This window comes from Lolium perenne, chromosome 4 (assembly GCF_019359855.2).
Source record: "Lolium perenne isolate Kyuss_39 chromosome 4, Kyuss_2.0, whole genome shotgun sequence".
Classification (NCBI taxonomy): Eukaryota; Viridiplantae; Streptophyta; class Magnoliopsida; order Poales; family Poaceae; genus Lolium; species Lolium perenne.
In genome coordinates this window covers 48,684,522-48,709,907 of record NC_067247.2, presented here as the reverse complement: position 1 = coordinate 48,709,907, position 25,386 = coordinate 48,684,522, and the positions used below count along the sequence as shown (strand labels likewise).

The 25,386-nt window shown below is 48.0% G+C and overlaps 2 protein-coding genes and 1 pseudogene across 2 annotated transcripts; all 3 read left to right on the top strand.

Annotated features, from left to right (window-relative positions):
- Positions 1 to 1,020: 1,020 nt before the first annotated feature.
- Positions 1,021 to 15,156, top strand: LOC127346757 (5'-3' exoribonuclease 4). The gene is made up of 25 exons (XM_051373026.2): positions 1,021 to 1,405; positions 1,515 to 1,617; positions 1,704 to 1,780; positions 1,858 to 2,049; positions 2,151 to 2,270; positions 2,353 to 2,415; positions 2,551 to 2,685; positions 2,835 to 2,999; positions 3,092 to 3,169; positions 4,779 to 4,865; positions 5,377 to 5,448; positions 6,003 to 6,101; positions 6,919 to 6,989; positions 7,697 to 7,825; positions 7,899 to 7,975; positions 8,130 to 8,170; positions 8,252 to 8,326; positions 8,480 to 8,634; positions 8,728 to 8,832; positions 8,913 to 8,988; positions 9,647 to 9,723; positions 9,941 to 10,766; positions 11,972 to 12,911; positions 13,887 to 14,062; positions 14,308 to 15,156. Exons 1-25 carry the CDS (start codon positions 1,199 to 1,201, stop codon positions 14,836 to 14,838), a joined length of 4,677 nt encoding a protein of 1,558 aa, XP_051228986.1. The 5' UTR covers positions 1,021 to 1,198; the 3' UTR covers positions 14,839 to 15,156.
- A 2,966-nt stretch (positions 15,157 to 18,122) lies between these two features.
- LOC127292429 (BTB/POZ and MATH domain-containing protein 3-like) lies at positions 18,123 to 19,255 on the top strand (annotated as a pseudogene).
- A 4,812-nt stretch (positions 19,256 to 24,067) lies between these two features.
- Positions 24,068 to 25,159, top strand: LOC127292428 (BTB/POZ and MATH domain-containing protein 1-like). The gene has a single exon (XM_051321817.1). The coding sequence runs from the start codon at positions 24,068 to 24,070 to the stop codon at positions 25,157 to 25,159; it is 1,092 nt and encodes a 363-aa protein (XP_051177777.1).
- Positions 25,160 to 25,386: the final 227 nt, after the last annotated feature.

Below are 25,386 nucleotides of genomic sequence, written 5' to 3'. Positions count from 1 at the left end.
TAAACCTGGGATATTACAGTGGCTCAACATTTGACAAAGCTTAGGAGAGGTGATATAGTTTCATTGATTTTCTTGGCAGGTTGTGGGGAAACATAAGAGAAGAGGAGATGCAAGTGTACCGTGTGAGGAGATAAGTTTTGCATGGGTGGTGACCTCCGCACACGTCATGTTGCCCACCTTCCCTGTAAACCACCGCACCATAGCTCAAACCCTCAAGCCAAGGTAAGAGCATAAGCAAAATTGGACACGGGTCTTAACTTGAATTGAAGATGTGCATGTCAAAGAAAGTAGCCGCTATTGTTGTCACACTCCGGTCTAGTCTGGTCACTACCGCGCCACCATTGGTGATGACTTCTTCATCGATGTGATGTGCCTCAGCTGAGCCCGAGGTTCGGTGACACGTCACTACGGACTGAGCGTTGGATGCAAGAGCGCCGTCTCAGCATCTCAACATCGTCACCGTTCTTGGCGCTATGGATGACAACCGCGCTGTCGCCTATGAGGTAGAGCACGACCTCCAGGTACTCCTCCTCCTTGAACCGTGTGCTTCATCGACTCACACTTTTGTCATCCGGGCTGTCCCGATCCACCACTGCTTTTGCTTACGAGAGGATAACGAGATGGGAGACTAATATGTGGGACCCACATCCTTCTCATTGAGCAGTTCATACGTGTTCCGAAATAACTGCTGTCATGTTTATCGTTTTATGCAAATCTTTCTACTCACTTCGATACGTATTATGTAGACATATTTTAGTTGTAGATATATGCATTCATTGTCCATGGCGATGACACGTTCTGATCCTGACCGTCGAAGATACGTATCGTACCCCTCCGGTCCTGTCTTTCACCGCGGCATGAGGCATCACTGCCACGGATTGGATCAGCTCGGATTGTCCAACAACTACTACATACAAGCCGCAGCGACCGAGCCGACCGAACCCAACCACGCAACGCAACGCAACCACCAGCTCCGGCACGCACGCTTGGAGGCAGCCCCATTACCCTTCTCTTCTTCCCCACCCCGCAGCCTCCTCTCGCCCCCCTCTGTATCCAGATCGAACCCACAACGAGGGTAGCCACCGCCCACGCCACCGCCGCCCCCGCCCCCGCCCCGGAAGCTTCCCGAACCGCCGCCCCCCGACGAGGCGAGGCGATACAAGAGGGATCCGGCTCCGGCGGGAAGGTTCCAAGCGCGATGGGAGTCCCGGCCTTCTACAGGTGGCTGGCGGACCGCTACCCACAGACGGTGTCGGACGCGGAGGAGGAGGAGCCGGTGGAGCTCGAGCCGGGGGCCTTCGTCCCCGTCGACCTCCGCCGCCCCAACCCCAACGGCATCGAGTTCGACAACCTCTACCTCGACATGAACGGCATCATCCACCCCTGCTTCCACCCCGAAGGCCGCGTACGCCTCGATTCCCCCCCTTAAACCCCTCAACCCCGCGTTACTTCCTTCACCCCTACTGCCTGCTGCTACTATGCTCCTGGTCTCACCCCTCTCCTCCCCCCTGCAGCCCGCCCCGACCACCTACGACCAGGTGTTCAGGTCGATTTTTGATTACATCGACCACATCTTCTGCCTCGTCCGCCCGAGAAAGCTCCTCTACCTGGCCATCGGTGAGCTCCTCCTAAGCCTGCATTCGCGCTAATGCGGCTCTATCCTAACCCGGGTCAACTCACTAATGCTCCGCTGAATCACGCAGATGGCGTCGCCCCAAGGGCGAAGATGAACCAGCAGCGCTCCAGGCGGTTCCGGGCTGCCAAGGACGCTGCCGACGCGGTAACGTTACTGCTTGGCCATGACGCCCTTACACAGGTAGCTGTAGCTCTTCTCATGCTGTTGGTTGCCTTGTCCAGGCGGCCGAGGAGGAAATGATGAGGATGCAGTTCGAGGCGGAGGGGAGGGCTCTGGTCCAGAAGGAGAAGTCGGAGGCCATCGACTCCAATGTCATTACTCCCGGGACGCCCTTCATGTTTGTGCTCTCCACCGCGCTTCAGTACTACATACAGCTGAGATTGAACCACTCCCCCGGGTGGCAGTCGGTCAAGGTGCTCATACTACGGCGTGTTTTTGGGTTAATTAGTTACTTGGTTTTCTGTTGTGTTTTATTATAAATGGGAACTGCATTGGGTGCTTTATTTTTTGCAAGGTATTATTGTCCGACTCGAATGTTCCCGGAGAGGGGGAGCACAAGATCATGTCGTACATCCGGCTGCAGCGCAATCTTCCAGGGTTTGACCCGAATACGCGCCACGTCTTATATGGCCTTGTAAGTTCACTTGCAAAGTTCCAAGCAGCTGTCATCTGTGTACCCACAACCTTTCGACTCATGGATCACCACATTTTTTCAGGATGCTGATTTGATCATGCTTTCCTTGGCAACTCATGAGGTCCACTTCTCGATTTTAAGAGAGGTAAATTTGTAACATTTCTTTGTTCACAAGTGCACCCATGCATCTGACTCTGGCCATTCCTCAAAGTTAAATTTCGTGTTCTTCACGGTAATTTAGGAGTACTTCTGTAACTACATAATTCAACTGACTTTACAGGTGATCACCATGCCAGGGCAACATGATAAATGCTTTCTGTGTGGTCAAGCTGGGCATTTGGCTGCCGAATGCAGAGGTCCCGGTCCCTCTGATAACGTCGTGGAGCTCCCTCCAATTCATAAAAAGAAGTACCAGGTACTCAGAAGCATGCCATCTTTTCCTCTGCTAACTTCCATTTTTCTTGTCTGTCTCATATCTTTTGGGGTATGCATCTGATATGCAATTTGCAACTCCATATCTTCTACTGCTATTAATTCAGTCTCTAACTATTGACCTGTTAACAGTTTCTTAACATCTGGGTGCTGAGGGAATACCTGGAGAAGGATTTGGAAATTGCAGACCCTCCCTTCAAGATAAACTTTGAACGCATCATTGATGATTTTGTGTTCATCTGTTTCTTTGTTGGGAATGACTTCTTGCCTCACATGCCGACTCTGGAAATTCGTGAGGTCTGTCGATTTACAGAATTCCTATAATAGGTTTCGTTTTGTCTTATAGGATAATTTGCTATGAAGTGATTAATTTCTGTTGTACACTGTAGGGTGCAATTAATCTTCTGATGAGTATTTATAGAGCGGAGTTCAAACCAATGGGCGGTTACCTCACTGATGGGGGCGAGGTACAGTTTCTTTGTGCTCATATTCTTCTATGGTTCAAAGCAATACCATTGCATCACTTCGCTGTAAAAGTTTCTTATAGAATGTATAAAGGAGTAATACTGGATTATTACCGGCTTTAGATGTAAACATTGTAGTATAGGGTGTGTTTGGTTTTTGCGCAAGATTGCCCTACCGTAATTTGGCTAGTCAAAATTTTGGTTGAGCTTTTGCTTGCCCATAAGTTGGCTAACATTGGCTAAAAAAATTAACTAGAGTTGGTTGATGTGGACATGACCAAAAAATTGGTAGGGCACACTTTGGTCACAGTCCAAACGTGTCCATAATAAAACTAATAATCGTTGAGGTGTTACCTTGTGTTATCACTAAGATTCTCTGGGGAAACAACTTATAGAGGACATCCATCACATGCTTTCATATTGTATAATTACTTTGTAAGTTATGGTATAAACAGAATGATAACCGTCATATCAACTAACTTGCAATGGTAGAATAACTGAATAAGGTGAACTAGCGGTATCACAGTGAAGTTACTAAAGTGATTGCACTGTAGATTGATCCTGATTTCCTTACGTTCAGTTTGTTGAAGCATCATGTCTAAATTCTTTTTGGACTCGCTCTTGAGCATGACCAACTGACTGCACCCAGTTAGTTACAATTATTGTCGCAGAGTATAGACCACATCATCTAACATGATAGCATGCGCAGCAGTGCCAAAGTGCCAACTGAATGTCTCATTAGTTAATTTCAGACCGATAGATGTTAGCTTTATTCTATTATGATTGGTTTGACCAGTTTATTTCTGAACTAAATTTTGTTTTCGATTAGTAGCTGGCTAGCTTGTCCAATAAGGGAGGCTTGGACCATTGGGCCGGCAAGCAAGAAATATTGAGCTCTTGCCCTGACATCCTCCGTTTTTCCCACCTTTAGTTCACTCTCTCCCTCCTGCACATCTATTTCTTCTTTCGCATAGAACTGCATCTACGGAGCCCACCCCATTCGAACAATTACCTGTCACTAGCATTCGTAAATATGGTATATAGCGCTAATGATGTGCCAGAGGATTTTTCTAGGTTTAAAAAGCGTTATGTGGTGTGGTAGCCTTCCACTTAGCGCTTACACGATTTATGCACGCTTAAACGCTCTTAACTCAGTCAATGGCAGGACAAAAAGGCAGCAAAAATCAGGGTTTTTAGGCTTATAAAATCAATACTTCCAAGGCCAAACAAGGCAGGGATGGGGCCGAGCAGACTAAAAACTAGCAGAAATTAGGACGGGTTGCAGTGAGGGGCGGCGAAGACAGGGCCGGGGCTGGCGAGATTAAGAGAAGGACACGAGGTGGGTACTGAGTAGCGCAGCGAGAACTGTTCTTGGCCAGTATGTTGCGTAACAGTCATTAGAGCTCCTCTGGTTTAGCTTGTCTGCCTTAATGTGTGAGGTTGCAGGATGTCTTCCCTGTAATCAGAACAAAATAAAATAAATAGACGTGCTTCACTTCAAGCCTGATATATTGCCTTGGTGTTATGGCCTTACCTATTGATACTTCTCATGATGCGGCGTTGACATTTACAGTTTTCTCATAGCATGGCATTTTCTCCTTTTCAATAAAAGGTTTTATTGGAACGAGTGGAGCATTTCATTCAGGCTGTTGCTGTCAACGAAGATCAAATTTTCCGGAAGCGTACACGTATTCAGAAGGTACTTTCTAGCTACTCTTCTTTACCTCTGTAATCCTATACACTCTGTAGCACGTCAATGCATCGAAGCCTATGTATGTCATTTCCTGTAATAACTATTTTATGATGCAAATATATGTCTGGTATGTATATGCTGAGGTCCATTTTATGTTAATGACGTCAAGTTACTTGGTCCGGTTCTAAGATATAATTATATGCTTTTGGTGCAACGTATTGGTATATGTATGATGTGAGTCTGGACTCAGAGTTAAGTTGCATTCAAAGTGGATTGCAACAGGCTGCTGCTTTTGACATGCAGTTCTTGTTAGCACTTCTACCTAAACGCCTCCACATGGAGTGCAGTTCAACCTTCATGTGAGCATACATTTAAAGACAGTTTCTTTACTTTCTTGATTCATGGTAACCTTAGTTTAGTTTCAACTAGTGAAAGAAGTCTACAAAACCATGTTGACTAAGTTTGTCCTTTGCGATTCTTACCCCAAATGATACTTTCTATGATTGTTATATTGCAGGCGTACGAGAACAATGAGGATAGACGTAGAGCGCAGGGAGAGATCTCTGAGGATAATAAATATGTGGACATGGTTTGTTTCTTTTCTTGTAGTGGGAGATTGGTGAACTGGTGTACTATTTGTACAAGTAGATGACAATCTTTTCAAACGAACTTCTAGTTTGCACTTGGCACTTTTCTCATTTGCATCCCCTATTAATACTTCAAATCTCCTTTTGGGTTTCTTTGACACACTTTGGACATGTGTTAGTGAATGATATCTTGCATGATTTCAGAGCACCATCATCTGTCACTGTCAAGTGTTTAAAAGTGACTTGGAAGTTTATGTGAAACAGTTCCATCTTGTGATTGCTTTCCCTATTCCGTATTGTAGGTTGTCTTGGTATGCTTCATTTCAATTTTTCCTATCTTTTTAGGAGTAACAGTAGTTCAGATCACAACATCTTTGTAGCCCTAAAATCTGAGAATATTAGTATTTGGAAACTCACATATGCTTGAAATCCAAAGAATCTGTTCATATAGTAATTTCTAGTGTTTTGGTTCTCTACTGATAGTAAAATAGGGAGCGTGGCAGTTTGTGTTATGTACCTTTTCTCTATCTTTTATTTTGCACTGACTGCCCTTCAGGTAAAACTAGGAGAGCCAGGATTCAAGGAAAGGTACTATGCCGAGAAGTTTAAAGAAGAGGCAGAATCAAAACCTATTGATCAAGTCCAGAGAGATGTTGTGAGTCTTGCTATTCAGTACCCCCTACTGATTTTCTGAAGGCACTAGTTCCCAAACTAATCATCAAGCACTTCTATATGCTACCAGGCCTAGTGGGCTTCTTATTTTAATTTGAAATGTGGTATATGGCCGGACCTCACATGCTAGAAAATGAGTGGTCCAGAGTAATGTTTTATTATCTACAGCAACAACATGATTGCGTTGCTCTCCATGATAGCAGCTATAAAAATGGAATTTAACCATGATGCATTTCTTTAAGAGACATTATGGATAATTTTTGTATTCATCAGTATTTACGCCACATTGTTATCATTAAGATGCCACTGTTAGTCTTCGAAACTAGCAACATTATTTTAACCTCCTGCTGTATTCACAATGGTGGCTGCCATATTTCTGAACAGATCAATTAAAAAATGGATCAAACTTTCTTCTAGAATCACTAAACTTGATATAATGTGTTCCCAGTTTGGGCTTTCAGCGATTATGCAGATAGGAAACAAAAGTGATTTTTGACTCTTTCAGAATCAAGTTTCAGTAATTATGCATATAGCGAACAGATGCGATTTTTGACTCTTAGATCTACATCTAAAGACTATAGGCACAATCTATTAATCCTTGAGAAGTTGGTGCTGGCTCAATTGAAAATGTTCTGACCTGTTGTTTTCATGAGCTCAATTCATATGTTATGTTAAATTTTTACAGGGTACCGTTTGAAACAATATTTGTAGAGTATGTTGTGTGTTTCTGCCTATTTGGTGATTTTGGTCACCAATATCTTAATACTGATGTTATCTCTATTTACAATCCATGTTTTCAGGTTCAGAAATATGTGGAAGGTCTTTGCTGGGTTATGAGATACTACTATCAGGGTGTTTGTTCATGGCAGTGGTAGGTATTATTGACCATCAGCTGTGAGGATGTATTACTACCGTTCTTTCTTGGTATCAAAAACATCACCTGATCTTTCCGCAAGCATATTTCACCAATCATGTCAGTAGATCTTGTTAAAGATTCTGAACTCCATGATCATACCTGAGGGACTTATTAATTGGTTTTATGCTCGCATTCTCAGTTGCCTTATTATTTATAGCAACTCCATGATCATAATTCTAAATTTTACTAGAATCCATTCATTGCCATTTGTGGCACTATCATGCGTTTTAGTGTGTAGATACATGCGTATCTAGACAAAGCTGAGTCAGTTAATTTGGAGCGGAGGGAGTAACTTGGAAATAAAATATATAGTTCTTGTTTTTCAACTGCCAACCATGAAATCCAAAGTGATACTTTGTGATGATGTCAGCAACTTCTGTTTGTCTACAGCGCATCATTATGCTGCAGCTGTAGAATCCACGTAGGAGGTTGAGAACTGGACTTCCCTTAGAATTCAGGGTTGAAAACTGGACTTGTCTCAATATTAAACCAGCCATGTTGTCAGCAACGTTCACACTCCTGTCATATTCACATGAATAGCTGATCAGCTGAACGTAGGCATATTGCGGTTACGCAGTTTGGTTGAGAAAACTCATAAGTAACTCTTTTTGGTATCAAGTACAAACTCTGTTTTTTACTTTTCTTCACTTAACTTACAACAGGTTCTATCCATACCATTATGCGCCTTTTGCATCTGACCTGAAAGGCTTGACTGAGTTTGAGATAACCTTTTTCCTGGGTCAACCTTTCAAGCCGTTTGATCAACTAATGGGAACACTGCCTGCTGCTAGGTTTGTCATTTCTCTGTGTTAATGGGTCTATTGATATAGTGTCATGAAAATCACCATATTTTTTTTTCTGTAGCTCGAATGCATTGCCAAAACACTACGGGGATTTGATGACTGATCCAAATTCACCCTTGAAGTATTTCTACCCCAAAGGTACCAATATCTCCTGTCTAACGGGGAGTGGAAAATACTTAAAAATTAAAGATATCTCAATATGGTTTATGCCCTTTTCATCATGCATTGTATGGTAGTGGTAGTTCGTATTTATAAGCTCTTACTCCATACTATCTTCCTTTTGCAACTGCAGATTTTGAGATAGACATGAACGGGAAACGTTTTGCGTGGCAGGTAATCAATGAATGGATAGATTAATTTGCTTCAGGTGACTGATTAATTGTTGCTTGAAGGTTCGTTTCTGTTTTTTCCCAGGGTATTGCAAAATTGCCTTTTATTGATGAAACAAGGCTGCTTGCGGAGACACATAAACTTGAAGAGTCATTAACAGTATGCAGATTCAAAGATCCTTCTGTATCATTGCTCTAGGATCCTTCTGTATAATGCTCTAGGCTTCTTAATTTCTTTGGCTTTTACTTCAGGATCCTTTTGCAACTAACTTTCAGTTATTCAGTTTGCTTTGGTTGTTGCTGCCTTTTGCAGGAAGAAGAGAGATTCAGGAATACAACAATGTTTGACATAATTTATGTGCGGGAAACTCATCCATTGGCTGCTCAGATTGCCTTCCTGTATCAGATGTACTCTCAGCATTCAATAACAGATCCTTCCTATGTCATACCTATTGACCCTGCTGCTAGGTTGGTATATATACTAGATTGATCTGGATTCTCTATTTCTTGATGATACTGTTCCCCTCGATAATTACTTGCATTGTTGCCTCTTTGTTTCAGTGGTGGAATGAATGGATTTCTTTGTTTATCTCAAAGAAATTGGTACAGCATCTCTGTAGGATCTCCAGTTAAGGGGTTCAATGCCATCACCCAGAACAGAGTTTTGTAAGTAGTATAAAATGAAAAAGCATATTGTAAGCCCAAAGTCACCATCAAATATTTCTAAGTGTTATACTGTTTCCTAGGAATGGTACTTATATTAATCCTCAGTATCACAAACACATCGCGGAGCCTCCAGAGGGTGTCATTATACCTCCAAAGGTATTTCCTAACCCTGTGCGCATTATTATCTGGATAATCAGATACTTATTGGAGATACACATTATAGAGACATTCGCATATCTGTTTTTTATTCCTATTATAGCATAATCATTTCTAGTTGAGCCTTTTTAACTTTTGCCCTCGGTAAATGGAAGAATTGTTGACTTGACTCAGCTAATAAGTGAAATAGATGAGCGGTGTTGCTTCTTAGTTCCCTTGATGCTCTGCTGCCTCATCAGTTTCATGCTTTGATGTTTTTCTATACTTCTCATTGTCCCGGAGATAAATTTTAACCATTATTTTTCTACAACACGATGATGTTTCTAAAAAGTATTTCTGTGAAGTTCTATGGTGTTATTTTATGCAGCCATGAAATACTTTTGTATGCTATATCATTTTTGGAAAAAGTTGGACTGTATGCATATTTCGTAAAAGTTGGACTGTATGCATTTTTGGTAAAAGTTGAACTGCATGCAAGCCACGGTTAACTTGTATGTGAAACAATAGAAGTATCACATCTTTGTTTACTGGAAAGAAAAGTTTATTGTCTATGTAATTATTTTGATTGGTTAACCACAGTTAACTCCGAGTTGAGATATATGGTATTTCTTTTCTTGAGATAAATTCATGGGCCAACATAGCTTTAACCATTTTGTAGATATTGAAACCATATGATTTCAAACCTTTCCCCGTGCTGTGGCATGAAGATAATAGTCGTCGACAGACAAGAGACAGGTATGGTTACCATTTCATATGTTCATACCAGAAACTGTTGATACCACTTTCACATTAAAATACTATAGATTACTACATGATATTCTACCAGATGCAGGATTAATACACATTCATTTCAGGGGAACAATACTTTCTGAGTAGCACATTTCTTCTTGAGTTGTAGCCTGACTAATTGCTAATATTTTTGCTCTTGCTGTGAATCATTTGATGATTCCAGGCCTCAGGTGCATGGAGCTCTGACAGGTTCTGTCTTAGGAGAGGCTGCACATCGTCTATTGAAAAATTCCCTTCAGATCAAATCTGGCAGCTCTGCTGGGCTGCTTGAGATGCCATATAGGGGTGCACCATATGGCCCTAGAAATGGACCAAGGCCCTTTGGACCTTTGGGATATGAGAGGGGTTTTGTGGATAATCCATACCACGCACACATGTCCAGAAGCGCTCCAAATCCCCGGCCTCAGTTCTTTGGTGAAGCTCAAGCCAACAGACAGAATGTGCGGTTACTAGAACGGCCAAACACTCGAATTCAGGATGGTGGCATCAATGCAGGGATGTCAAACCTGACAATCCAAGACGGGCCAAGGATGCATCAAAATAACAGGATGCAGAATCCAGGATATATTCCAAATCAGCCATATCCGAACCAGTACGCAGGGTTCCCACCTCAGAGGCCTATGCAGAACACCAATTTTGCACGACCTGCCCGAAATGCGGGATTCCCACAGCAGCGACCTGTTCAGAATGCAGGATTCCCGCAGCCGCGACCTGTTCAAAGTGCAGGATTCCCACAGCAGCGGCCTGTCCGGAATGCAGGATTCATGCACCAGCAACCTGTAAACGGGGTTCCTCCACCATTACCTCCCAGTACTTGGATTGGCAAGCAAACAAGCGGAGGAGGCCAGAAGGGTATACCTGCCAAGCAGGATCCAAGGACGAATAGACAGCCTAAGCAGGATAACCCAAGATCACAGCAGGAGAGCAGACAGCAGGCTGCTAAGCCAGTGTACCGTGTCAGAAGCCAAGCTCCTAATGGCTTGCCAGAGTGATAAATAACTATGAAGAGTGCACAGCTCAAGTGATTTACCGAGTTACCGCAAAATGATGCGTCGTGTTCCATGCTGCAAAATGATGATGGTGTGTCGAGTTCCGTGTGCACGAGCATGCTGCTACCAGGAGATTCATTCTACACAACATACTCCTGCCAAGAGCAGCCATAGGGGTTTGTTTCCTCCGTGCCCCTGTTGATTCATATCCCGTTCCTGAACTGTGTTGTATCATGTCAAACGGAGTTGAACTGTCGATCACGTTGTGCGTAGTTTAACTGTTGTATAACGTAGACTCGTAGAGTTGGGATTTGGTAATATTTTAGGAGAATGACTTAGATGAAGCCTTCATAGTTCCTAGGACAGAGTGAGCAGAGGGCAGAGGGCAACCACTGCCATCTGTAAATCTGTAACCCTGAGAGTGTTCCTGTGCTGAACTATTTACCCTTGTTGGTACTTTCCAAGGACTGAACAATCATTCCTGTTGTGTGTCTTGTGACAAGTCCTGCTGGTGCTGGTGTGACTTGTCTGTGGTGATGAATAAATATTGTCGTCTGTACGTGCGTGAAAAGGATTTTGTTTGTTTTATTACAATTAGTTCTGCAAAACTTGACAAAGGTTGACGCGGCGATATGGTGACAGAGTACCAATTAGCATAGTTAAGTTACGTCAAGGCTACTAGTACTACTACCTCTGGTCTGAATTAATCGGCGTGCACTTTGCCTGCCGTTGTTTACTTCTAGCATGACCCCGCGTCGATTAATTGCGAGCGGAGGGAGTACATAATTAGGTACTGATAGGTGGTTTGCATGCAGGCTGCACAATTCATTTGTGCTGTCAGCGGAGCAAACATGGCCGAATGAGCTCGCGTGCTCCTGACAGGCGCACAGCCGACCACTCCTACTGCCTACTGTTCCTCTGCATCTCACGCCACGCCTCCAGCTTTTCCCACCTCCAAATCCTACGCCTACTCATACCTATCCAAACCCCATCACGTTCCGTATCACCGACATATGGGCCCCACGCATAACCGGTCCCACTGGCGGCGTCATCCGATGGGTAGCTGTAGCGAAACCCGACACGATCTCTCCCTGCCGCGCCCTCGCACTTGTCGTCCCCGCCTTTATTCCCGTCGCTCTCCTCTCGCTCGCTTTCCCCTTTCCCCATTCGCAAACTCCCCCCATCCCCAGAGAGAAACCAGCTAGGGTTTCCCGGATCGACCCCAGCGCCGCCTAGGCTTTCCGCCGGCGCCGCCCGCGTCCATGGCCGCCGCCGCGGCGGCGCAGGAGGCGCCGGGCGCCGCGGCCATCAGGGACGGCTTCGCGGAGCTGGAGCGGCAGCAGGAGCTGCTCGCCACCTGCACGCGCCTCTACCAGCAGCTCACCGACCACTTCGGCTCCCTCGACCGCGCCATCGACTCCCGCGCCGACTCGCTCCGCGCCAGCCGCCGCCTCGTCCACCTCCGCGCCTCCCGCCGCCTCGACGCGCTCCGCCGCCGCGAGCTCTCCCTCGACGCCTCCGTCTCCCTCGCCCTCTCCCGCCTCGACTCCCTCGCCACCAAGCGCCACCGCTCCCCCTCCCCCTCCCCCTCCCCCTCCTCCTCCATCCCCGACCGCCTCGCCGCCCTCTGCGCCGCCATGGACTCCGCGGGCTTCCTCGCCTTCGTGGTCGAGCGCCGCAAGGAGGTGGACGCGCTCCGCACCGCCCTCCCCGCCGCGCTCAAGCGCTGCGTCGACCCGGCCGGCTTCGTCATGGACGCGGTATCCGAGGTCTTCCCCGTCGACCGCCGCGCCGTGCGCTCCCCGGCCGACCTGGCCTGGGCCTGCGTCCTCATACTGGAGGCCGTCGTGCCGGCGCTGGCCGACCCGGACCCGGAGATCGGCGCCGCGCGGCCGATGGTGCCCAGGGCCGCCCGCGAGCGGGCGCGCGCCATGGCGGCCCAGTGGAAGGAGGCCGCCGAGCGCAAGGGCGGCGTGGAGGGCGCCAAGCCGCCCGACGCGCACGCCTTCCTGCAGCACGTCGCCACCTTCGCCGTCGCGGAGAAGGCGGACAGGGACCTGTACAGGAGGATCGTGCTCAGCTTCTCCTGGCGCAGGCAGATGCCGCGCCTCGCCCTCACGCTTGGCCTCGAGGATGACATGGAAGGTAATTCTCGGTTCAGCTCGTTTCTTCCCAGAAGTTCTCTAAAACCAAATACTGAAATGACCGACCAACTCGTTGCCATTTCTCTCAAGATATTTTCTAGACCGAACTATTTGTCAAGCATAAATACAATTGTTTGAGTGGGCGAGATCTAGCGTCTGCTTACAAAGCTATTGCTTGCTCTTGGAATTGTGGATTACTAGATCAGTAGATTTGATTCTTCGAGCAAGTTTATTCAACTAGTTGCTGAGAAGCCACAGGTGGTTTTGATGGACCACTCTGGCTACTGCAATCGGGCTAGTGGTGCCTCATTGATTGCCATGGGGATGAGCCACGAATTACAATTCTCCTTGTTTTGCCTGGATTCTTATGCTTGTACTTATAGTTCTATGAACACAATTTCACTGTTGAATGAGCTTTTATAAGCATGAGTAGAAGAATCTCATGTGGATTCACTGGTTATGTCATGCATGAGGTTTTCAATTATGATACATATGGTTCTTCTATTTTTGTATCTGTCAATTGATTAGTTTTTAGTCTATTTTCTTATCAAATGATGGTTGCGACACTTTTCATCAATACATGAAACACTTATCTTATGTTTCAGCATCCTTTTTAGTACTTATTTCAGCCCCTTTTTGCAAGTAAATGACTATAATCTCAGTCATCTAGTACTCCCTCCGTCCATAAAAGGATGTCGAAGATTTGTCTAAATTCGGATGTATCTATACACTAAGAAGTGTTAGATACATCTAAATTTAGACAAACTTGCAACTTCCTTTTATGGACAGAGGTAGTATTTCCTTTACTGCATGAGACTGACCTTATTGGGCTGGGTTGATAGTTTTGGTTGGCCTGACCGCCTATGTATGCTGCTGCTGTTTTGTACCTTAGTTATCACTTTGTAGGTCATCCTTTTCAAGTGAATCTGTTGAAAATTAAGCTGTCACTCTTATCTCACCTGAATTATGTTTGCAGATATCATTGAAGAACTTGTGACGAAGGGCCAACAACTTGATGCTGTGAACTTCGCATATGAGGCTGGACTTCTGGAAAAATTCTCCCCAGTCCCTCTTTTGAAATCCTACCTGGAGGATTCTAAGAAGATACCTTGTACTTCAGATAACCTGAGCACCAGCAGTGGCCAATCTGGGGTAAGACTAGTAGTAATATCGATATAATCTTGAAGTAAGCGTTGCAAGCCTGAAAGTCTACAAGTAGTCTGTCAGCAGGGCATTGAAAGATATAGATGCTGCTTTCTGCATACCAGTCTACTTGTGTTTGCTAGATAGCATTGTGTTAAAATTTCCACATTCTCTATCGTAGCTTTTGGCGAGCATTTTCTGCCTGCTTTGTCTCTCGTACCAAGTTAGTGGGTCTAATATAGCTTCTCTCGCAGGTCAATGCAAATAAGAAGGAGCAATCTGCGCTTCGGGCAGTTATAAAGTGTGTCGAGGACCACAAACTCGAAGCTGAGTTCCCGTTGGAGGATCTTCGGACACGGCTGGAAGAATTGGAGAAGGCCAAGACAGAGAAGAAAAAGGCAGTGTCAAGTTGTTCCAGCGGTGGTAGCTCTGGTCCAGCAAGCAAGCGCATACGAGCAAGCAATGGAGGAACAATGCCCCCTGCTAGTGCACCATCTTCTCCTGCCGCCACCACCACCACCACCGCATTCATTGGCTCTCCATCTTCCCATGCCTCCTACGGTACCGGATCTCCTTACTCTTATGATAGGCAAGCTGGACAAACCCTCTACTGTAGCCAGAGCTCACTGGCAATGGCATACCCACCTGTGGTGCCTAATGTCGGCATTGCAGTGTCATACCCACCCCCTCCAATGACCTACCCTGTCTATGCTGGATACAACAGTGGCTTGGGAGCCTATGGCAATTCAATGGCTCCACCTTTTCACCAGGCGTATTACCGGTAGGATCAGTCGAAAATGACCAAATGACAAGAGACGATGATGCTGGCTCGTCACCGTTGCCCTGTTTTGTAGCGACTGACTACAACGGTAGGTTGCGTTTGTCTTTAATACATCACTAGTAGATGCTGTTACTTCGTTCTGTCTGGTTATTAGCAGTCATGTCTACTTCTGCACTGAAAAACTGAATGTAAAGTTTGGAGGCCGTGTATGTAGACCTTCGGATCTTGTGTTGTAATTCAGTTGAATGTATTAAGAAAAAATATCATGTAAGCCTCAAGCATTGACCATTAATATTGTATGTCAGCTATAGTTGTGATGTGACATTGGTTATTAGTTCCCTCTGATTATTGCTGGTAGTGCATCTCCAAAATCTTCTAAAACTGAAAGTACATTATGTTAAGGTGTTGATGCTGATCACGAGAATCTGCTGGTGGTGTGGATGATGATTAGTTCAGGACTTCAGGTTATTATGTTCAGCTGGATTGTACTCCTGTCATTGGTGTTCGAGTACGCGGCCCTTGCCTGATATTCTGCCAAAAATGGTCAAGATGGTTCTCAGTTAGAGCATCTCCACTCGTCCCCCCGAACAGGCCCCCGGCCAGCGTTTTTTCCATCCGGACGGCGAAATTCGGCCCAGTCGCGCCCCCGGTTCCTCGTTTTCGTCCGGATTTGGGCCTAAATTCATCCGGCGATCCCACGCCCCCCCGGCCCCCCGGGGAGCGCTCGGGGACTCCGGACGAAACGAAAGCGCGCGAAACGGCGAGGAAACTTCCCGCGCGTCTGGTGGCCCCAACTTGTCGGCGAGAGAAACCGATCGTCGTCCTCATCGCATCGTCTTCCGCGCGCTGTAAAGCCTCGCCGCCGATGCATTCGCCGGCCACGCGGCGAGTTAATGTCGTCGTCTTCCGCGCACGCATCGTCTTCCGCGCGCACTAAAGGCTGCCGCCGGTCAGCTCGCCGCGGACGCGTCGCAATCCACGCGGCATTTAATCCCCGCGCCAGCCACGCCTATATACGCCGGTCCGCTCGCCGCGAGGCGTACCCCGTGCTCCACTCTCCCTCCACTCTCCCTCTACTCTCAAGATGGCGTTCTACGACGACGACGGCGCAGCCAACAACGGCTTCCCCCGCCGGTCGCTCCACGCGTGGGAGGGGCACCTCCTCCACCAGGCGGGGTACCCCTGCCCGCCGGACACGAGGCCTCCCGGAGGCGGCTGGCGGCTAAGTGCTGGCGGCGTTCCAATCCCGCCGCCGCCGCGGGGCCATGCCCTCGACGTCGCCATCGAGGAGGCGAGGATGACGATGACCGACGAGGAGCGCGCCGACCCGCGCCACCACCCCGACAACTACACGCGGTGGAACTCCTACTTCCTCCGGTGGGAGCGGGAGTCGGCGGCCTACGACGGCCCGCCGCCTCCGCCTGCGCGCAACAACGCCGCGGGCCGCCGACGGTGGTGGAGCGCGCCGGAAAGGACGTTGGCGAACGTCCTCGCGCACATCGAGGCGGCAACTACCCGGTGCTCACGATGCCCCCTCTATCGGCATCGAGGGCATCGGCGAGCCGCCGTCGGGGAAGCGTCACGGCAGCCACGGCGCATGGCTGCCGGCTCGTCGTCTTCCGGATCGGCGTCAAGGTCATCCTTGGCGCCGGTGAAGAGGAGGAGGCGACGTCGCCTTCGACGCCGGTGCGCGTCAAGAAGGAGCCGGCGTCTCCGCCGGCGACCGTAGGCGCAGCGGCGGCGCCCTCGTCATCCTAGAACAGCCTTCCGCGCCGCAGAGCGGCCGGAAGAAGACGAAGAAAGAGGCCGCCGCAAGCCGCTCGCCGAGGAGGAGGCGAAGCGCGCGGAGGAGGCCGCGATGGCGGAGGCGATCGCCGTGTCGCTTGCCGACATGGAGGAGGAGAAGCGCGCGGACGACGCCGCATCGGATCGGGCGCGATCGGCGCGCGCCAGAGGCGGAGCAGCAGCCGGCGGCTGCCGGACCCGGCCGCCGCACGCCAACTCGCCGCCCGCGCCGCTCCAACCGCCAACGACGATGTCGCGCGGTACCGCCGTCTCGCGACACCTCCATCCGGCGTCGCTGTCCCCGTCGTCGACCTCGAGTCCTCCGACGACGATCGGTACAAGCCATCCCCGGGTGGGGAGACGCCGGCGTGGCGCAGCAGCCAGGCCGCGCAGCCGAAGGCCAACGACGACGGCTCCGACGACGACGGCGACGGCGACTACACGGTGTTCTACCGCCATTTGGGCATGTAGAGCGCCGTGTTTTAAAATTAGCGTTTGAATTCACCTAGCCGAATTCGAAATATAGTCGAATTCGGCCTCTATGTATGAACTCCGCCCGTTTTAGTCTAAATATCATTAAATTTAGTCTATATTCACCCGAATTTAGCCGAAGTTTGTCAAGTTTCCGTTTTTTAAATTCGCATCGTCGACTTCGCCTGGGCACGCGGCTGGGAAACTACTGCCCCCCACGCCAAATCTTCCTCCAATCCGGACGAAAATTTCGCCGGATTTGGGCGTGGGGAGCGCCAACGAGGGGGGATGCTCTTACCCTTTTCCTAACACAGCAGGTCGTACAGGAGGTTGCCATCTGTTCGAGTGACACATATTTGGCCACAACAATGAAGTTTGCCTGCCATGTCTGCTTCCAGTTACATATTTTCTGGTTGTGGGACCACCTATCTAGTTACCTTTTGAAAGATTTTTCTGGATTTTATTCGTTCGTATGAAAAGGTTTTTTTTATAAAGATGAACACTTTCTGGAGTTGTTTTTTTCTACGGAGTAGGTTCTTTTTGAAAGGTTGTTCTAGATTTTGTTCACAACAGAATCACTGGATGTCTGGATCTCCGGTTCTGAACGCGACAAGCAGATGTTTACCGAGAGAATAGTAGGAGTAGGTGCCAGTACTTCTTTTTTTGCGGATGCATTGCATGCAAAACTGTCTCTGCTGGTCAATGTGACTTGAATCGACTTTCTTTTTTAAGGGTAACCTGAATCGACAATTTAACTCCTCAGCACAAACAAGACGTTTCATCTGCTGATGCTAGTACTCGCACAAAATGGATATGCAATGCAACGGCGTCTCCTCGTGAAGGTAAGCGAGTAGTAAATGACAGCAAATTTATGCCGACGCGAACATCTAGATCGAGGTGAGAACAAGCCTCTGTTTTCGTCCGACTGCGTATGAAACAAAAGCATCTAACTTCCCAGGTGCACCTCTACATATAGAGGCAACGAACTCTTTCCTCTCGCCAATCTTCCATCCTACCAAGCCACCCTCCAGAATGGCAGAGCATTGCAAGATCTCTGCTGCGCTTGTAGCTGAGGAAAGGTCATATGTGCTCAAGCTAGATGGATACTCAAGAACCAAGGCGCTGGTGAAGACCGGCGAGTGCGTGAGTTCTGCCCCTTTCAGTGTTGGAGGTCACAGATGGGCTGTGAAATATTACCTAAACAGTATACTGTGTGCCGACAGCATCTCTCTTTATCTGGTTCTTGACCCTGCTGGCGCAAAAGATGTGACAGCGAAATTGACGATCAGTGTACTTGACAAGAACGGGGAACCGGTACCATCATTCAGCCGTACCATTCCTACGCGTACCTTCTCAAGGGGAGTTCAAGAGCGCGTCTATTTCATCATCAGGGCTGATCTAGAGGGATCGGTGCATCTGAGAGACGATTGTTTGACCATCAGGTATGATGTCACCGTCACGGAGAAGATTTACAACGAAGAAACAAAGGTTCCTCCGAGTGACCTGCACTGTCATCTGGGAGACCTCCTGAAGAACAAGGATGCAGCAGACTTAACCATTCAAGTCGGTGGACAGAGTTTCTCTGCTCATAGGTGTGTCCTCGCTGCCCGGTCACCTGTCTTCAAGGCGGAGCTCCTTGGCGCCATGAAGGAGAACTCTGGTAGTCCTATCGAGATCTGTGACATGGAAGCAAACGTGTTCAAATCGTTGCTCCACTTCATATATATATACCGACACACTTCCTCCTGTGCTCGAGAGTGCTAGCAACAATGGTGCTGAAGCACGTGGAGAGTTGGCGATGGCTGGACATCTACTTGTAGCAGCCGACAGGTACAACATTGGGAGGCTGAAGTTGATATGCGAGGAGAAGCTGTGCAATCAGATTGATTCTGAAATGGTGGCGACTAGTTTGGCCTTGGCTGAACAGCATGGTTTCCATGGTCTCAAGGAGGCTTGTTTGAATTTTCTGGTCTCTCCTTCGAATTTGGAGGCGATGATGGCGAGCGATGGGTTTCAGCATCTGAAATCCAGCTGCCCGTCTGTTCTCAAGGAGCTCGTAGCCAGAACCTTGCCGGCTGAACTGAAAGCGACGAAGGATCTTATCATGGCGATTTGGTAGTACATAGTTTATATCATACAAATCTAGTACTAATTGTCGTGCTACTTTTCCGTGTATGGTCGTGTTTATGGTTAAGAACAAAAGATGCTATCATCAATCCTTCAATCATATATGTCCATGTGAGTAGAATGGGTATTTTATTTTTTCTTGCATGAAAAACGGAATACTATTGAGATTGCCCATCTATCATGCTTATCAAATGTGTATTGGTTTGATAATAGAGTCGATTATCATAATATTATCTACACCACCCGCTTTTACATATTTTAATGTTTGTTTGGCCCATTTTCATTTAATTTGTTTTTCTAAAACTTAAACTTCTGGCCTACGCACTTCAGCGAAAAGTAAACCTAATAAAGAAAAGTGTGACAAGCCAGACAAGACATTATCAAGCCTAACCAACAAATATGAAAGGGCATACAAAACGACGTCATCACACACTAAGAAGGTTATTAGTCCACACGATCAAAACCCAGGTCATAAATTTTTTGGTAAGTCACTGCAACTTCTTGACTCCAATTTTCATCTGCACGGGTGTTTGCTACTCGTGCTTTGTACCATAGTAATCACTTTCTAGGTCATCCCTTTGAAGTTAATTTGTTTAGAATTAAGCTGTCTTATCTGAGCTGAATTATGTTTGAAGATAGCATCGAAGAACTTGTGACGAAGGGGCACCAACTTGATGCTGTGAACGTTGCATATTTTTTTGACCTGGACTACGGCGGGCTTACAGGGGAACATTACATGATTTGGGGGTATGGGATGGGGAGGGAGCAAGAAAGAAGGAGAGACGGAGGGTCTCAGGGAGGATCATAGCCATTACACCAAGAATTAAGGAGATGAGAGGAAGCAGGGGTAGTGCATCTAAAAGCCCAGAGCCTGATGTCCTCGAGACAGCGCTGAACAACCGTGGTGATGTCCTCAATAACACCGTTGAAGGTGAGGGCGTTCCTTCGCGTCCAAATGCTCCAAGCAATGGCGGTGTTGATGGTGGTCTCCTCGTAAGTGCGGCAGCTCCGGAGCCAGAAGTCGGGGAAGGTGGCGTAGTCGTGGTCGTCGAAGTCGCGGTGGAAGAACCTCCAGACCTCAGTGGCCCTAGGGCAGTGAAGCAAGAGGTGATCAGTGTCTTCATCGCGGGGGCATGAGAGGCAGGTAGCGGAGCTGGCAAGGTGGTGACGGAAGCGCCGTTAATTGGTGAGAAGACGCTTTTTCCTAGCGAGCCAGCAGAAGATCTTGCACTTAAGGGGGGCTGCACTCCGCCAAACCTTTGTCGCCATGTCGTCCATCTGCAGGTTGCTGAAAAAACTGGAATAGAAATTCTTGTTTGTAAGCAGGTTGTTAGTGAGGCGGCTAACACGTAAATCTGGGATGTCGAGGCGAAGCACCACAGAGCTTAGGGCGGTGGTGAGGGTACGAAGCTCGGCCATAGCAACCTCAGTAAGGCGTGGCACAAGGGAAAGGTTAAGGCTAGAGGAGAGGGCAGTAGCCACACTAATATTGGGACGGGTGGTGTGGGAGAAAAGGTGGGGGAAACGAAGGTTGAGGGGGGAAGACTCGAACCAAAGATCCGACCAAAAGGCCGTAGCAAGCCCGTTACCGTGAACGTTGCATATGAGGCTGGACTTCTGGAAAAATTCTCCCCAGTTCCTCTTTTGAAATTCTAACTGGAGGATTATAAGAAGATATCTTGTACTTCAGATAACCTGAGCACTAGCGGTGGTCAATCTGTTTGTTAGCAGGGCATTCAGAGAGATATAGATGCTGCTTTGTGCATACCTGTCTACCTCTTTTTGCTAGCTAGCATTGTTATAATTTCCTCATTCTATGTCGTGGCTTTTGGCAAGCATTTTCTGCCCGCCATGTTTCTCATATCAAGTTAGTGGGCCTAATATGGCCTCTCTTACAGATTTTTTTTTTTTTGAAATGGGGGAAAAATCACTCCAGCTTCTGCATCCAAAGGATGCACACGATTTTTTATTAGATTATTCACAACGCCATAAAAGAGCAATATAAAAGATCAAACTCGAAGCCACCTCGCTAAACCTATAGAGGGATGAAGGGGGTGACAAAACACCAACTCACATCATCCAAAAAAAACCAAATGCCTTTCCAAGCCGCCTAATAGCAGATGAGAAGCACATCCAGTCAAGCAGACTCTCATCGCACACCAATGCACACGCCACAGAAGTTGCTACCGCCATCTTCCTCGACCCCATCTTCAAGAGGGGTCATCGCATTAACCTTGCAAGGCATGCCGTCGATGCCACCAAGACGCTAGACGGCTCCACCATCCTGCACGTATACATCATCCCGCATCTGTCGTCGATACTCCCCAGCACCATCATAAGCGTTGCCGTAGCGCTAGAGCCTGCCGGGAGAAAAGAAAGTCTCGCCTTCTGGATTGTACTTCCTATTAGTTCACGTGAGATAAAACCCATCCAGATTTGAGAATATCTAAAAAATGCCACCGAGGCTCAGCGCCATCGATGTGGTAGATGAATACCACTCCACCAACATCCACAAACATCCAGCAGCTGCTCCAAAAACGATGCCCCAAGAGGTAGAACAACGCACGACACGCCGCCATCATCCAATCCGGGAGGCCCAGATCTAGGGTTCCCCCCCGGAGCAGCATGAGTGGGTAGATGCAGGCTGCGACGACGATGCCTTCAAGAAGGTTACGACGTGTGACGCCGCCATCACCCGCCAAGACCGGAGTCGGAGCACGGTTTTCACCGGCAGCCGCGCATCCCCAACTCGGCGAGCGTAGTGCCGAGGCAAGCAAGATGGCGCCTCCATGAGCCACCACCGCCATCCCTCAGTGGCCGTATCTGTAGAGGACACCGTTGTGTCGCAGCCGGCAGATCCAGGCCCGCTAGCCTAGATTCGGCATGCAGGGAGCCGCCGCCGGCCCCCACGCAGCATAGCCCGCCGTTGAGCCTCCCTTCCTCGCAGAGGTCGGCCGAGCAGCCACCACAGCCCTTGCCGCCCCTGCCCGCGCCGCCCGGAGACGCGCAACCACCACACCGTCGCCCGTCGCCGCGGCAGGCCATGCCCGAGCGCCGGCACGCCGTGGCACCCGACGGTCGTGCCACGCCGTGTCCCGGAGGAAGCTTCCCGCGACCATCCACCCGAGCCAGAGGACGAGAGGGCCTCGCCGCCGCCGACGCCGACCGGGCTTTGCCCGGCCGCGCCCTCAGGCAGCGGCGAGGGAGGAGAGGGGATGCTAGGGGACGACCTGGCGGCGGCGGGATCTAGGGTTTCCCCCAATGCAAATAAGAAGGAGCAATCTGCGCTTCGGGCTGTTATAAAGTGTGTCGAGGACCACAAACTCGAAGCTGAGTTCCCGTTGGAGGATCTTCGGGTACAGCTGGAGGAATTGGAGAAGGCCAAGACAGAGAAGAAAAAGTCAGTGTCAAGTTGTTCCAGTGGTGGTAGCTTTGGTTCAGCCAGCAAGCGCATACGAGCAAAGCAGTGTGTCCCCTGCTAGTGTACCATCTTCGCCTCCCATCACCACCACCACCACCACCACATTCATTGGCTCTCGATCCTCCCATGCCTCCTACGGTAACGGATCTCTCTACTGCGGCCAAAACTCACTGCCAATGGCATACCCACATGTGGTTCCTAATGTCGGCATTGCAGTCTCATCCCCACCCCCTCCGATGACCTACCCTGTCTATGCCGGATACAACAACGACTTCGGAGCCTACGGCAATTCAATGGCTCCACCCTTTCACCAGGCTTATTACCGGTAGAATCAGTCGAAAATGACCAAATGACAATAGCTGATGATGCTGACTCATCACCGTTGCCCTGTTTTGTAGCGACTGACTACAACGGCAGGTTGCGTTTCTCCTTATTACATCACTACTAGATGTTGTTACTTTGTTCTGTCTGATTTTTAGCGGTCATGTCTACTCCGCACTGTGAAACTGAATGTAAATGTAAAGTATGGATACCGTGTATGTGGAACTTGTAATATTGTATTGTAATTCAGTTTGAGCTCCAAGGAAAAAAAACTGCACGTAATCCTCAAGCATTGACAATTTTAATTTGTAATAATGTCACTAGTAGTTGTGACGGTGCATTGGTTACTATTTCCATCTGATTATTGTTGGTACTTGGTAGTGCATCTGTGTACTTGTTGTGCTCCTTCTGAGTGTTTAGATTCAGTTTTAAAGGGATTTCGGGGGTAAACAGGATTATGGACGTGTCATTGATGTTCCGGTGCCCTTCTTGCATCTTTTTATGCCAAAAAATGTTTAAGCAGTTTCCCCAACTATCTGGTCCCTGGAAACCATGAAATTTGCCCGCTATATCTGTGCTTTCTGTTTGCGTAACTAATATTTTTCCTGTTACGCAGACGCCAACCTTTGCAGATCTCGTTCACAACAAAATCACTAGATATCCGGTTCGAGAATGTAACAAGCAAATGTCTCCAAACAACACGACTCGATGAGATAATGAGAAACTACTAGGCGTGGTCTCCCTGTTTTCGGAAAAGAAAAAAAAGGAAAGAGAGCGGTATTTACGTGCCCGTACCTTCCTTTGTTGCCGAATTGACGAGATTATGAAAATTTAATCCCCTAGCAGAAGCAAATCATTCATCTGCCAGTGCTCCATCGTGGCGTGGTTTCACCTACCACGATTGGCATAGCGCCGGCGCGATGCAACGGCGCCTCCTACTGAAGGGAATCGAGGTACGAACAGGCCTCTGCTTTCGTCTGATCGCGTGTGAAACAAATGGATCTAACTTCCCTAGTGCACCTGTATACTACTCGTAGTATATAACTCATCAAATCCTTCCTCTCGCAGATCTTCCATCCTTCTCCAAGCCACCAAGTCCACCTCCAGCATGGCAGAACACTGCAAGATCTCTGCTGCCCTTGTAGCCGAATCTGAGGAAAGGTCATATGTGCTGAAGGTAGATGACTACTGGAGAGCCAAGGCGCTACTGAAGACCGGCGACTTTCTGGCTTTTGCCCCTCTCAGTGTTGGAGGTCACAGCTGGGCCGTGAACTATTACCCAAACGGTAGAGTTAAGGATTATGCCGATTTCGTATCTTTCTATCTGCTTCTTTATTCTGCCGGCACCCAAGATGTGAAGGCGAAATTCACGTTCAACATAATTGACAAGAATGGAGAGCCAGTGCCTTTCAGCCATACCCACCCTGTCGACACCTTCACAAGCCAAGGTTCATGCTGGGCTTCCATCAAGAAGGCTGATCTGGAGGGATCTGTGTATTTGAGAGACGATTGTTTGATCCTCAGGTGCGATGTCACCGTCACGAAGGAGATCCACAGTGAAGTGACGAGGTTTCCTCCGACCGACTTGCACCAGCATCTCGGCGACCTCCTGAAGAACAAGGATGCAGCCGATGTAACCTTCCAAGTTGGTGGACAGAATTTCTCCGCTCATAGGTGTGTCCTTGCTGCTCGGTCGTCCGTCTTCAAGGCGGAGCTCCTCGGTGCCATGAAGGAGAATTCTACCAGCACTCCTGTCGAAATCTGTGACATGGAAGCTGATGTGTTCAAGTCGTTGCTCCACTTCATATACACCGACACAGTCCCACCTGCAATTGAGACTACTAGCAATAACGGTGCTGAAGCACGTGAGGGTTTGGTGATGGCTGGGCATCTGCTCGTAGCGGCCGACAGGTACAACATTGGGAGGCTGAAGCTTATATGCGAGGATAAACTGTGCAATCATATTGATTCCGACATGGTGGCGACGAGTTTGGCTTTGGCTGAACAGCATGGTTTCCATGGTCTCAAAGAGGCTTGTTTGAAGTTCCTGGCTTCTCCTTCCAATTTAGAGGCCATGATGGCTAGTGATGGTTTTGAGCATCTGAAATCCAGTTGCCCGTCCGTTCTTAAGGAGTTGATAGCCAGAACCCTGCCAGCTGAACTAAAAGCGACCAAGGATCTTATCATGGCTATTTGGTAGTACATATATATCATACAAATCTAGTACTAATTCGTTGTGCTACTTTTCCATGTATGGTCGTGTTTATGGTTAAGAACAAAAGATGCTATCAATCCTTCAATCATATATGTCCCATGTGAGTAGAATGGGTATTTTTTTCCTTACAAAAAACGTGTTAGTTTTGAGACTGCCCATCTATCATGCTTATCAAATGTGTATTAGTTTGATAATGGAGTCGATTATCACAG